Source organism: Grammomys surdaster, unplaced genomic scaffold, assembly GCF_004785775.1.
Source record: "Grammomys surdaster isolate TR1022 unplaced genomic scaffold, NIH_TR_1.0 126113, whole genome shotgun sequence".
Taxonomy (NCBI): domain Eukaryota; kingdom Metazoa; phylum Chordata; class Mammalia; order Rodentia; family Muridae; genus Grammomys; species Grammomys surdaster.
Window position 1 is genome coordinate 145,577 of NW_021620921.1, and position 11,946 is coordinate 157,522.

The 11,946-nt window shown below is 36.0% G+C and overlaps 1 protein-coding gene across 3 annotated transcripts in view; it reads left to right on the forward strand.

Moving 5' to 3' along the window:
- Positions 1-11,946, forward strand: part of Syncrip (synaptotagmin binding cytoplasmic RNA interacting protein) — a 33,064-nt gene that overhangs the window by 11,186 nt on the left and 9,932 nt on the right. For all 3 annotated transcript variants that reach the window (XM_028756172.1, XM_028756173.1, XM_028756171.1), the window contains exons 7-10: positions 7,491-7,626; positions 9,315-9,520; positions 10,068-10,217; positions 10,650-10,771. In XM_028756172.1, the coding sequence (XP_028612005.1) occupies positions 7,491-7,626; positions 9,315-9,520; positions 10,068-10,217; positions 10,650-10,771 (614 nt within the window). The remainder of the gene's footprint in view (positions 1-7,490; positions 7,627-9,314; positions 9,521-10,067; positions 10,218-10,649; positions 10,772-11,946) is intronic.

The following is an 11,946-nucleotide window of genomic DNA, read 5'->3' on the forward strand; positions in this document are numbered from 1 at the left end:
CCTAGTGCATGGGAGGCGAGGCATCTTAGTAGTAGTAAGGTCCTGTCTCAAAACAAAAGTTCAAATTACTACATATAAATTTGCATTTTTTGTGGATTATCTATAAAACTGGGTTAATTTTTATTAGTGAAAGAAAAGTCACAAGGCCAAAACAACTTAAAAGTTTTCTTTTTTTTTTTAAGATTTATTTATTTATTTATTATATGTAAGTACACTGTCGCTGTCTTCAGACACCCATATGAGGGCATCAGATCTCATTGCAGATGGTTGTGAGCCACCATGTGGTTGCTGGGATTTGAACTCATGACCTCTAGAAGAGCAGTCAGTGCTCTTAACCGCTGAGCCATCTCACCAGCCCCAAAAGTTTCTTTTGAAAATGTTTTTCAGTTGGGTATGCATGGTGGCACACACCTTAAATCCAGCACTTGGTAGGCAAGAGCAGGTGGATCTCTTGAGTTTGAGGACAGCCTGGTCAGCCTGGTCTACAGAATAAGTTCCAGGACAGCCAGGGCTACACAGAGAAACCCTATTTTGAAAGCCTACATGTATTTAGAAGTGCGACTGAGAGAGTGTGTGTATACATATACATATAGATACACATAGCATATATGTTTGAAAAAGTCATACAATATATTTTGATTCTATTAACATTCTTTTCCCTAACTCTATTAAGATCCATTCCTACCTCTATATTTCTCTCCCTAAATTTCTGTTTTGTTCTTTTTTATCATTTTAAGTAGTAGGTATTAAGTAGTTTTGGCTGGCCTTGAACTGTCTGCCTCTGCCCGTTGAGTATTTGGAATTAAATACAAGTGTCGTCATGCCCAGTTTTTAAATTTTTTTTTTCCGGGCAGTCGTGGCACACGCCTTTAATTCCAGCACTTAGGAGGCAGAGGCAGGCAGATTTCTGAGTTCAAGGCCAGCCTGGTCTACAGTTCTAGGACAGCCAGGACTATACAGAGAAACCCTGTCTTGAAAAACCAAAAAAAAAAAAGTTCATTGGGTCTAGTTTGTGCTGTCCATATACTTCTGGGTGAGAGGGCCATCTACTGGAGTATGGTAAACCTACCCAGGGCCATATCATACCCTTAAAGGAAGCTTGAGTTCCCTTACCCTAGAAGCCATTAAGTACCCATATATGCTCATTTAGGAATGGGGGCTAGTGAGCCTTTTGATCTTGGCCATTCATTCATCTGTCGTTTTTTGACTTTCTGCCCTTTATTGATATAGGTCCCAGTTGTGACTGAGATCTTAGAGTTTTTGTCTTTTTTTTTTGTTTTGTTTTGTTTTTTTTGTTTTGTTTTTTTTTTTGTTTTTTTTTGTTTTTCGAGACAGGGTTTCTCTGTGTAGCCCTGGCTGTCCTGGAACTAACTCACTCTGTAGACCAGGCTGGCTTCGAACTCAGAAATCCACCTGCCTCTGCCTCCCAAGTGCTGGGATTAAAGGCGTACGCCACCACTCCCCGGCTTATAATTTTTTTAATACCAGAATTTTAATTTGTGAATAGCTTGGGATGATTTTCTAGTATCTACTTGAAATAATTTTAAATGTGGCACAATGTTCAGTTGTAGGGCTTAGAAGTAGATTAATGGGTGATGATACTTTTACTTCTATGCCTCTATGAGATACTTAGGAGTACAGTATTTTGGATTGTCAAAAAATCCAGGAAATAGGGTTGGGGATGGAACTTGAAATAGTATTATTATTAGTATTGTATTAGTATTATTAGTATTGACTTTTTGGGAGAGGGTTTTAACCTCAGCCTCCTTTTAGACACTCAAATCTCTAACTTTACATTTGTGTTGTGTCTGGTGGTGCGTAATTGAAGCATGCAGGAGGCCAAGGATCTTTCTAAGAGTTTGAGGCTAATTTGTGTTATGTTATAGGATCCTGTTCCAAACACAAACATGCATACATAAAGTACACGGATGAGTGTGTACTGTCATCATGTGTATATAGCCATTTTAATAAATGCTGCTGGTAAAATAGAGTGAAATATTTTACCATCAACTTAGAGAATAGTTAAAAATTTACTAAATTATTTTGAGTATACAGTTTTCATTAAATTTTAGCACATATAGCACAGTACTTTGTTTATTCTCACTGCCTCTCATTTTCCCCTTGCTGGTCTACTTCCTTCCTGTAAATAGTTCCCTTTCTGTCTTCATGTCACATGTGTTTTTAAGTCTTATACTCTGTATGTGAGAGTAAATATTAGCATGACAATTTATACTACAGATAAATTGCTGACTTATTTGGACAGGAGAGGTTATCTACAACTGAAGTGCAAGCAAATGGGGAGAAAGATAAAGTAGAAGGGTTAAAGGATAGTTCCTTGGGTTAGGGTTGGTAGATGAGGCTTGAGAAAGATTGAGTAGCACAATGACAGAAACATGGCTAGTTGCAACAGTATTTTGTGGAAATAAGTGGAAGATAAAACTATGTAACAAGTGATAGAAGGTGGTTGCTTATAAAATTGCAAACCTCTTGCAAATTATTAAAGTTTTGAGCCTTGGGATGGGGAGCATGACGTGAATGGTTGAGTAATGGAAACTGTTTGAATGAAAAGAACAAGGCCAAATGAGGGAATACAACAATAGAAAAGAGGTCAAAGGTTGTTTTGTTTTTTTTTGGTTTTTCGAGACAGGGTTTCTCTGTGTAGCCCTGGCTGTCCTGGAACTCACTCTATAGACCAGGCTGGCCTCGAACTCAGAAATCCGCCTGCCTCTGCCTCCCAAGTGCTGGGATTAAAGGCGTGCGCCACCACCTCCCGGCGAGGTCAAAGGTTTTGAAAAAAAAAAAAGATTGTAGTTTGGATCAGAAGATGAGGGTCTGAAATATTTTGTACCCTAGGAAGAGAGAGTTCTCAAGGTATAGAACAATCCTTGTATAGCTAATATAAGTAATGTGTTGTGGCTGTCAAGTAAGGTAAGCCTTAAACTTAGCTGCTAAGGTAACAAACAGACTATAGTAAAAATGTAGTGTCTGTGGATGGATTAATCAGTAGTCTCAATCTCAGTCTGTATTTACTAATGTTATATTGTAGATGACACTTTGAAGTGATACTTGAAAGTGCTGACTTCTTAGAGGTAGGTAGTTTTGCTTGCCATAATTGGGAAAGAATGGTTAGTCAAAGAACAAGTCCTGAGCATCACATGTAGACATATGAAGAGTTGTCACTTGAGTACGGAAACACATTTCACTGTAGAATTTTTAAGGAGATAGTTTTTGCCTCAACATAGAAAAGTTTCTAATTAAATGTTTTAAAATAAATAGACTTGGAAGTTTCTAATTAAATGTTTTAAAATAAATAGACTTGTATGTGGATTTGCTGAGGAGAGTAAGACTGAATAACTACTTCTGAATCAATTCAAGTTAGACATTAAATTTGTGTGAGAGACTATATGCAGGTGGTCATTGAGAGTTTTGTCTTATGTGTGAGTGAGAGAGTGCACAGGTGCTCTTTAGACAGTTTGTATGGTGCCTGTCTACTTGCCTGCATGCATAGCTTGCAGGTGCTCATGTGTTAAGGTGCTTACGGAGGTGCTGGTAAAAGTACAACCTTAGGTGTTGGTCAGTCCTCTTCAACCTTATTGAGATTAGGGTATCTTTGTTGTTTGCAGTTATGTATGCCAGACTAGCTGTCCCAGGATTTCCCAGGGATTGTTCTGTCTCTGCCTCCTATCTATGTAGATATGCTGATACTACAGTGCTACTGAGTTGACTTTACATGGGTTCTGGGTATGGGAACTCTGGGCCTTATGTTGGGGTGGCAAGCACTTTACCCTCCTGAGACATCTCCCTACACTGATTAATGGTCAGAATTTTATTCTAGGTCATCTCACTGGCAATTACTGGATTTTTAAAAACTTTGATGAGAACCCATTTTGCTAAATATGAATATTTTGCTCATCTTTCATATCACCATGCTGTACTGATAAACCCTAACTGCCTAAAAGCGTCAGTGTTTCATGTTAACTTTTAACTCATAATGTATTCTTCCTGTTGACTCATGGTTGTTTGCTGCAACTGAGGCATGTATTCTCTCAGCTCTCTGTCCTTGTCTCCTCCCCACTTCTTTGTAGTCTGACTGTATAGCCCATGCTGGTCTCCTGCCTCAGCCTTCCAAGTGCTAGAATTACAGATGTGTATCATCACTGCCCTCAGCTTTTAGTTCAGTCAAATATGGGTGAAAAGTAACTTTTATTTAATGAATCAAAATAAATCTTATTCACAGAAATTTGTCATTCTTCAAATCTTTTATTTTTATCCTATGTTGATGCAGGCATAATGTGAATTTTTTTTTGTAGGTACTAGAAATATTCATTATTTAGAAGTAGCATTATAATGCTGGAAGTATTTGCTACTTTACAGATAGATGGCTTCCCATAAAGTGGTTTTTTTTTTTTTTTTTTTTTTTTTCTTTTTTCTTTTTCCCTTAGATGCAGGTCTCTCTACGTAGCTGTCCTGAAACTAACTCTAGACCAGGTTGTCCTCCCATTCCAACAGAGAGATCTACTCTGCCTCCTCTGGAGTGATGGAATTAAAGGTTTGGGTGGCTATCACACCCAACCCTTAGAATTTCTAATTGCTTATCACTTTGATGGAATTTTATTTTGTCTTGCCTTACCTAGGTTCCTTTAAAGAATTTTGCTTGCTTTCAATAATAATCAATTCGTTGGTTTAATCAAGAAGTTAGTCTTTTCTTTTTTCTCTCTTTGTTTTGCTTTTGTCACTTGCCTTGCCTCTGGGATGCTGGGAGTAATAAAGGCATGTCATAACTTTGTTTTGGTCAGTTACAGATTAGATGACCAAATTAAAAGCAGTTAATACCACTAAGGCTGACTGTTTGATGATATATTATACTACTGGGAGGGAGCTGCATGCTGAAGTACAACATAGATTATTTTGGTTATTTGGAAAATAAGACATTTAGTCTACAACTTATAGTCCCCTGCAATATTTGATTCAACCAGTTTTTTAGTCTATAAGAGCTTTTTGGTCTGACGGGGAAGATTCAAAGAATGTAAGAATGAGGAAATAAAGTATATGACAAGATTTAGCCTTACTAAGTAACTGATAAATTCCGGAGTACTGTGTTAGAATAGTAGGATGTTTATTTACCAGCATCTATGACATTCTTCACTCATTATATGCCAGAAGCAATATTCCTGCTTCTTAGTTGTCCCCTTCAGTTTGTGACAATAATCAAGTGTCTCTTGGGGGGACAGAGTTAACTTCTGTTGAATATGATTGGGGATGTCAACATGAAAGGATGGTTTTATTGACTATCATAGGACTTGGGGATCACAGAGTATATGAGCAAAATTTATTGGAGGACCATGGCTAGTGGAGTTTCAAGGTACTCTCACCCCTGTTTTCAGGGTACTCTCACCCCTGTTTTCTAAGGCTTTAGAGGTTCAAAAATTATGTGTCTGAGAAACTCTGTATATTAGATATTCAGAGAAATGAAAACTAGCCTGGAGTTTTAGGATGTATCTGATGTATCTCTGAGTATAGTAAATGGAGACTAATTTCAACACTAGTTTTATGTCAATGGGTGTTTTGCCTGCTATATATGTGAACCATGTGTGTCTGCCATGTATGTTTACTGTCACCTGCAGACTCAAATGAGGGCACTGGAGCCCCTGGAACTGGAGCCATTGTAGGGTACTGGAAACCTGACTCCTGGAAGAGCAACAAGTTCTAACTGCTGAGACATCTTTCTAGCCCTAAGACTTTTTTCAACAGGCAAAAATTGAAACTTTAAAAGTCATGTGTTTGGTTTGAATATGGAGAATTAGATGTAAACTTGTAATTAATTTGATCATCAAGGTAGAAAAAGTGTCTGAATTGTAGATAAATATATGAACTTTAATTTTGATTATCTAGAGATAAACAAGGTGATGAGTCAACCATGATTTATATATGAATTGTAATACCTGATATATATACTATTTGTCTTGAAAAAATAGAACTGGTATTGGCTTGTCTGTCCCAGAGCTCTCCCTCCCCCAATCCCCAGGCTGGCCTTGAATTCAGATGCAACAGCCTCTGCCTCTTGAGCCCTGGGATCAAGGTGTATACCACCACTTGGGCCCATTAACTGGTTCTTTATATGTGAAGCCATTTGGGAACTAAGTAGATCTTGAGGTCAAGTGTATATGAGATTGGTTAATTGGTAATTATTGCTGCCATTATCACTGTTATTAGCATAAAATTTGAGGCAATTTATTTTTTCATTTTCATTTCTTTTTTTTTTTACATTCTGTTCACTGCCACCCCTACTGGTCTCCCCCTCCCACAATCTTTCCCGCACCCCCTCCCCTTCTATCGAGTGGGGTCCCCACCGGGTATCCCTCCACTTTCAAACATTAAGTCTCTGCAAGGCTAGGCACATCCCCTCCCACTGAGGCTAGACAAAGTAGCCCAGCTGGAATAATGGCTCCCACATACAAGCAGCAGCTTTTGAGATAGCCCCTGATCCAGTGGTTTGGGATCCACATGAAGCTGCACATCTGCTACATAGAAATTTGAGGCATTTTGAATGCAGTTCCTAAATCCACTTGACAAACTGGAAACTTTGAAGACTTTTAAGTTTGTAAATAGTAAGATTGGTAGCTAGTTGATAAGATTATATTTTGTCCTACTCTTCCATATCTCACCGTTCTACAGGGTTTGGTTAGTTGAACATTACATTTACTTTTATTGTAGCTTTATAGTTGGGTGATTTGTACTTGCTTGCTTTTTCTTTCTCTTTGAAAAGGCAGTTTTTTCCTTGATATTATTGTATATTTGGTAAAAATGAAATGGAGGAATAAAAACAAGGTTAAACTTAGAATAAAAAGAGCTCATCTTTAAACTTAAGTTCTATTTGTTTCTGTGTTCTTTATTGACACTTACTACTAGAGGATGTGGGAATGTTTTAGTTACATTGTAGGGAGGATAACTTGAACATCTTGAATGAAATTTCCTTGAATACCTGAATGGAAGAAAGATTTTTAGAGGTTAAGATACTATGGAATCAGTATTAAAGGATTCAAAAAACTAAACGTATTAAAACCATGATCTTGTTTGGTGTTTAAGGGAAATCTTTGTATTTCAGATTATCATTCTTTCTGAAATAGGAATTATGGTAAAATGCTCATTTTATTGGTATTCTACAAAAAAAATTTCATTGTGGCATCTCCATACATTTCTAAAATGTAATTTGATCATGTCCAAACCTGTTTCTTTTTACCCCACCTGTGTCTTTTTCTCTTCTGCATCCCTAATAATTTCCTTTTTTTTTTTTTTTTGATTTTTTTGAGAATAATTCACCTTTTATATGCTATTATAAGGAAAAGGTAGACTTTTAAACTGGAACTACTTGGTTTGTTAAAGTTTTTCTTTTGGGGGAAAAAGGTTTTGTTGGCATATGATTGAGAATCTTTATAGTTAATATTTTAAAATTGATATATTTAAAATGTGGTATAATTTTTCTCTTTTAGTATAATAATCATGAAATTCGTTCCGGGAAGCATATTGGTGTCTGCATCTCAGTTGCCAACAATAGGCTTTTTGTGGGCTCTATTCCTAAGAGTAAAACCAAGGAACAGATTCTTGAAGAATTTAGTAAAGTGACAGGTAAGTTGGATTTAATTGACAAAAGGTACAATTTTTTAGTAAAACTTTTTTTTGTGCCAGGTATTATTCAAAACACTTAAAATTAGTTGTTAACTAAGAATTTTTACCTCAGCTTTATTAATTAAGTAACCTTATTATTGAGAGAGGTGAACACTTTGTTGGAGAGATGGCTTGGCAGTGAAGAGCACTGGTCATTCTTTCAGAGGACCAGAGTTGGATTTCCAGGACCTACTGGATGGCTCTCAACATTGTCTTTTGGCCTTTGCAGGCACCAGACTCAGATGTATATTTAAGTAAAACATCTATGTATATACACAAATTTAAAGAAAAAAAGATAAAGCAAGTACACATAGAGGTTTAGGGAAATAATTTCCAGGCATTTAAGCTAATTTAGGACTACAGGGTTAGGGTGTTCAATGAGCATTGACAGAGCCTTAGGTTTGATTCCCATCACACTATAAAGCCAGATGTGGTGTTCCAGGCACACCTGTCAAGTACATGGAAAGAGGAGGCAAGATAGTTGGTAGTTCATGGTTGTATTCTGTTGCACAGTGAATTGCATGAGAGAGACCCTGTCAAAAATTTTAGACAGAAGACAAAATCAGATTTAGGAATATGGCTGGAATTTAAATCTATAATCTGTAAAATTGTTGCACATCTCTTATATTTATTTCTGTTCCTTAGGTGTTGCTAATTAGATATTAAGGAGGAATGAGTGCTACAATGAGTGCATATATGCAGAGATATGTTAATATGGTATAATTTTTTTTGAGTTGTTTGTCTACCTACAGTGTTCAGATTGTTATTCTGATAAGTCTTTAGAAATGCAGAAAAGTGACTGGTAGTAGCAATATATCTACTGTTTTCCTTTGAAGTAATGATCTTGATAGTTGAGAGCAGAAAAAGATGTTATTTAAATATATTTTAGACCTGCCAAAATAGTGGGACCTTTATTCAAAAACATAAAAACCAAGTACTATGGCTGTAGTTCATTGGTAATGTTTTTGTGTATGCTGAAGACCTGGGTTCTTGCACATGTATAATGAATTAGTTTAACCATGTTTGACAACATTTGCTGACATTTTTCTTAATTATATGAAATTTATTTTTTCATTTTCCTCTGATGCATTTAGTGGAATTAAAATGGCCCTTGGGGCTAGTTAAAAAACTTTGCTTTTGGGCACTGGAGAGATGGCTCAGTGGTTAAAAGCACCGACTGCTTTTCCAGAGGTCCTGAGTTCAATTCCCAGCAACCACATGGTGGCTCACAACCATCTATAATAAGGTCTGATGCCTTCTACTGGTGTGTGTCTGAAGACAGCTACAATGTACTCACATAAATAAAATAAATAAATCTTTAAAAACAAAAACTTTCGTTGGCTCAGAATACTTGCACAGGTTTGATTTGGAAAATTATTGGGGTCTTTTTGTTTTGAAAGCTTGTTTTGATTATGTAGTTCTGGTTGGTTTCAAACTCATGACTTGTCTTAACCTCCTGAGTGTTGAAATTATAGGCAGTGCATATCTTTGATTCTTTTCAAAATAATCATCTTTTGTCAAAGTGTTGAGATGAGAAAATAAGATTATTTCTCATTTTTATTTAAATAGTATCTTGGTTAATTTAAACAAGGCTTTTGCTGTTGAATGTTTTTGCTAGTTATTTTTCTGCAATGTTTGCTTAATTTTAGAGGGTCTTACAGATGTCATTCTATACCACCAACCTGATGACAAGAAAAAAAACAGAGGCTTTTGCTTTCTTGAATATGAAGATCACAAAACAGCTGCCCAGGCAAGGCGTAGGCTAATGAGTGGTAAAGTCAAAGTCTGGGGAAATGTTGGAACTGTTGAATGGGCCGATCCTATTGAAGATCCTGATCCTGAAGTCATGGCAAAGGTAATGGTAGTTAAGCTAAACTATTTTTATGGAGTTAGTAGGAGGAACATGAGAGAAAACCTACCAAAAAATGTGTGCATTGTTTTAAATGATGTTTTTTGATGGTAAAAGTGTAGTTTACTAAGTGATTAGAGTTCTACACTAAGAAATATGTGTGCATGGAAAGTGAGAAGAGAAATCTCTTCATAGAATTATGTTTAGTTTTGTAAGAAAGTGTTCTTCAGGGGCTGAATCATTTAAGTTTCTGTTACTCTGTAGTCCCACATTTGTATTAAAGTGTTGTAATCCTAATATGTGTGAAGTTTTACTTTAGTCTTAGCTTACTTACTAATGATAACTGAGTACTTTTCAAAAAGTATAGCTTGTTAGTACCCGTTTCAGGTCTTTTTGATTTGACCAACAGTCTCATTCCTTGGTATTTACCCAGAGTTCAAAACTTATCTTCTAGTGGTTGTAATTCAGGTTAATTTATAGAATTGGGTGGATGCTTTTGGAAATTGAGCTCTGGTAATATTTAGGGAATTTGATTTTTTTTTTTTTATTTTAGGTAAAAGTGCTGTTTGTACGCAACCTTGCCAACACTGTAACAGAAGAAATTTTAGAAAAGTCGTTTAGTCAGTTTGGGAAACTGGAACGAGTGAAGAAGCTAAAAGATTATGCTTTCATTCATTTTGATGAGAGAGATGGTGCTGTCAAGGTAAATAAGTGATAGAAATTCCATAGGAGTCTAAATTAGACCACTCTTTTTAGTATTAAAGTCTGTATGCTTTATAAATTGGAGGCAAAGTTCAGGGTATGAAATCCATTGGTAGTGAGTGGTACATGCCTTTAATCTCAGTTCTTGGGAGGCAGAGGTGAGTGTATTTCTGAGTTCGAGGTCAGCCTAGTCTACAGAAACAGTGAGTTCTAGGATGACCAAGGATACACAAAGAAACCTGGTCTTGGAAAAACAAACCCATTTAAGCAAATATTTATTGGTCTTGCCACATTTTTAAAGTGAAAATAGTGAAGAGGGAGATCTTTTATCTAATTGAAGCTTTAGTGTTAATGATAAAATATTTAAAAATTTTTAAATTTAATTATTTTGAAAGGACTTCTTTCACATTGATTATTATCTTACTTTTTAAAGGCTATGGAAGAAATGAATGGTAAAGACTTGGAGGGAGAAAATATTGAAATTGTTTTTGCTAAGCCACCAGATCAGAAAAGGAAAGAAAGAAAAGCTCAGAGGCAAGCAGCAAAGAATCAAATGTGAGTAAAATTTTATAATTCAAAGAAAATTATATATGTGTTATGTGTGTAATTTTGGTATGTACTGAAACGTGTCAAATCTATGAACTATCTACCTTGTAAAAACAATTTCAATCCAGAACTTTGGGTAATACATAGAATTAGCACAGATCTAAATAAATGTTTGTGACCATATTTGTGACAATTTCCAAATAGCTGATGCTTGATCAAAGGGAAGTAAGTAATGTTACTGCAAATGTTCTCTTGAAAGTACCATGCATCTTAGTGATCTATGACTTAATATTTTTCGTAAAAGGATGTAGGGGACCCCTCTTCAAGTTATTACTCACAGAGATTTACGACCTAAAGGGCTTACCTCCTAAGAGGGATTAAAGGTGTGTGCTACCATCCCTATGTGAAATTTCTTCTTGAAGAGTATAATATTAAAACTTTTATTAGATTAACATTAAATCTTTGTATCAAAGAGAGAGCCAGAGATTCATTCACAAATAGATCATCACTTAAAGATTGCATATGAAAATAGACATATTGAAATGAGTATAGATCATAATAAATACTAAAGCAGAGATGGCTCAGTGGTTAAGGGTGTTTGCTGCACTCTTAGAGGGCCAGAGTTGAATTCCTGTTATCCATAACTGATACCTCATAATCTTATGTTACAACTCTAGCTCATTCTGATGCTTATCTGGTTACTTGTGTGCATGGACATTGGTGCATACATAACACAGGATTAAAAGAAAAAAAAAAGGTCTTAAAAATAGATGTGTGATGTATTGTATTGATTGGAGACACTTTTATAGAGGGCCTACACAATAAGTAAGGTATGTGTGTATTAAGGAAATAATGGAGGGGCCCACAAGATTGCTGAGTGGTGTGGGTAAAGGAACTTGCTATTAAACCTGTTGACCAGAGTTCTATTGTCCTGAAACGAAAAGAGAAAGCTCACTCTTTCTTAAAAAGCTGTCTTCATTCCTTCATACACACTTTGGTACCTGTGTGTGTACAAATACAACAAAAATCTTTTTTCTTAAAAAAAGGAAAGAAAAGTAGGAGATAGTGAAAAGAATAGGTGTTGACCACCAAGCCTAGAGACTTGGTTCAGTCTCCAGGAGCTTTTTTTTTTTTTTTTTTTTTTTTTTGAGACAGGGCTTCTCTGAGTAGCCCTGGAACTCTGT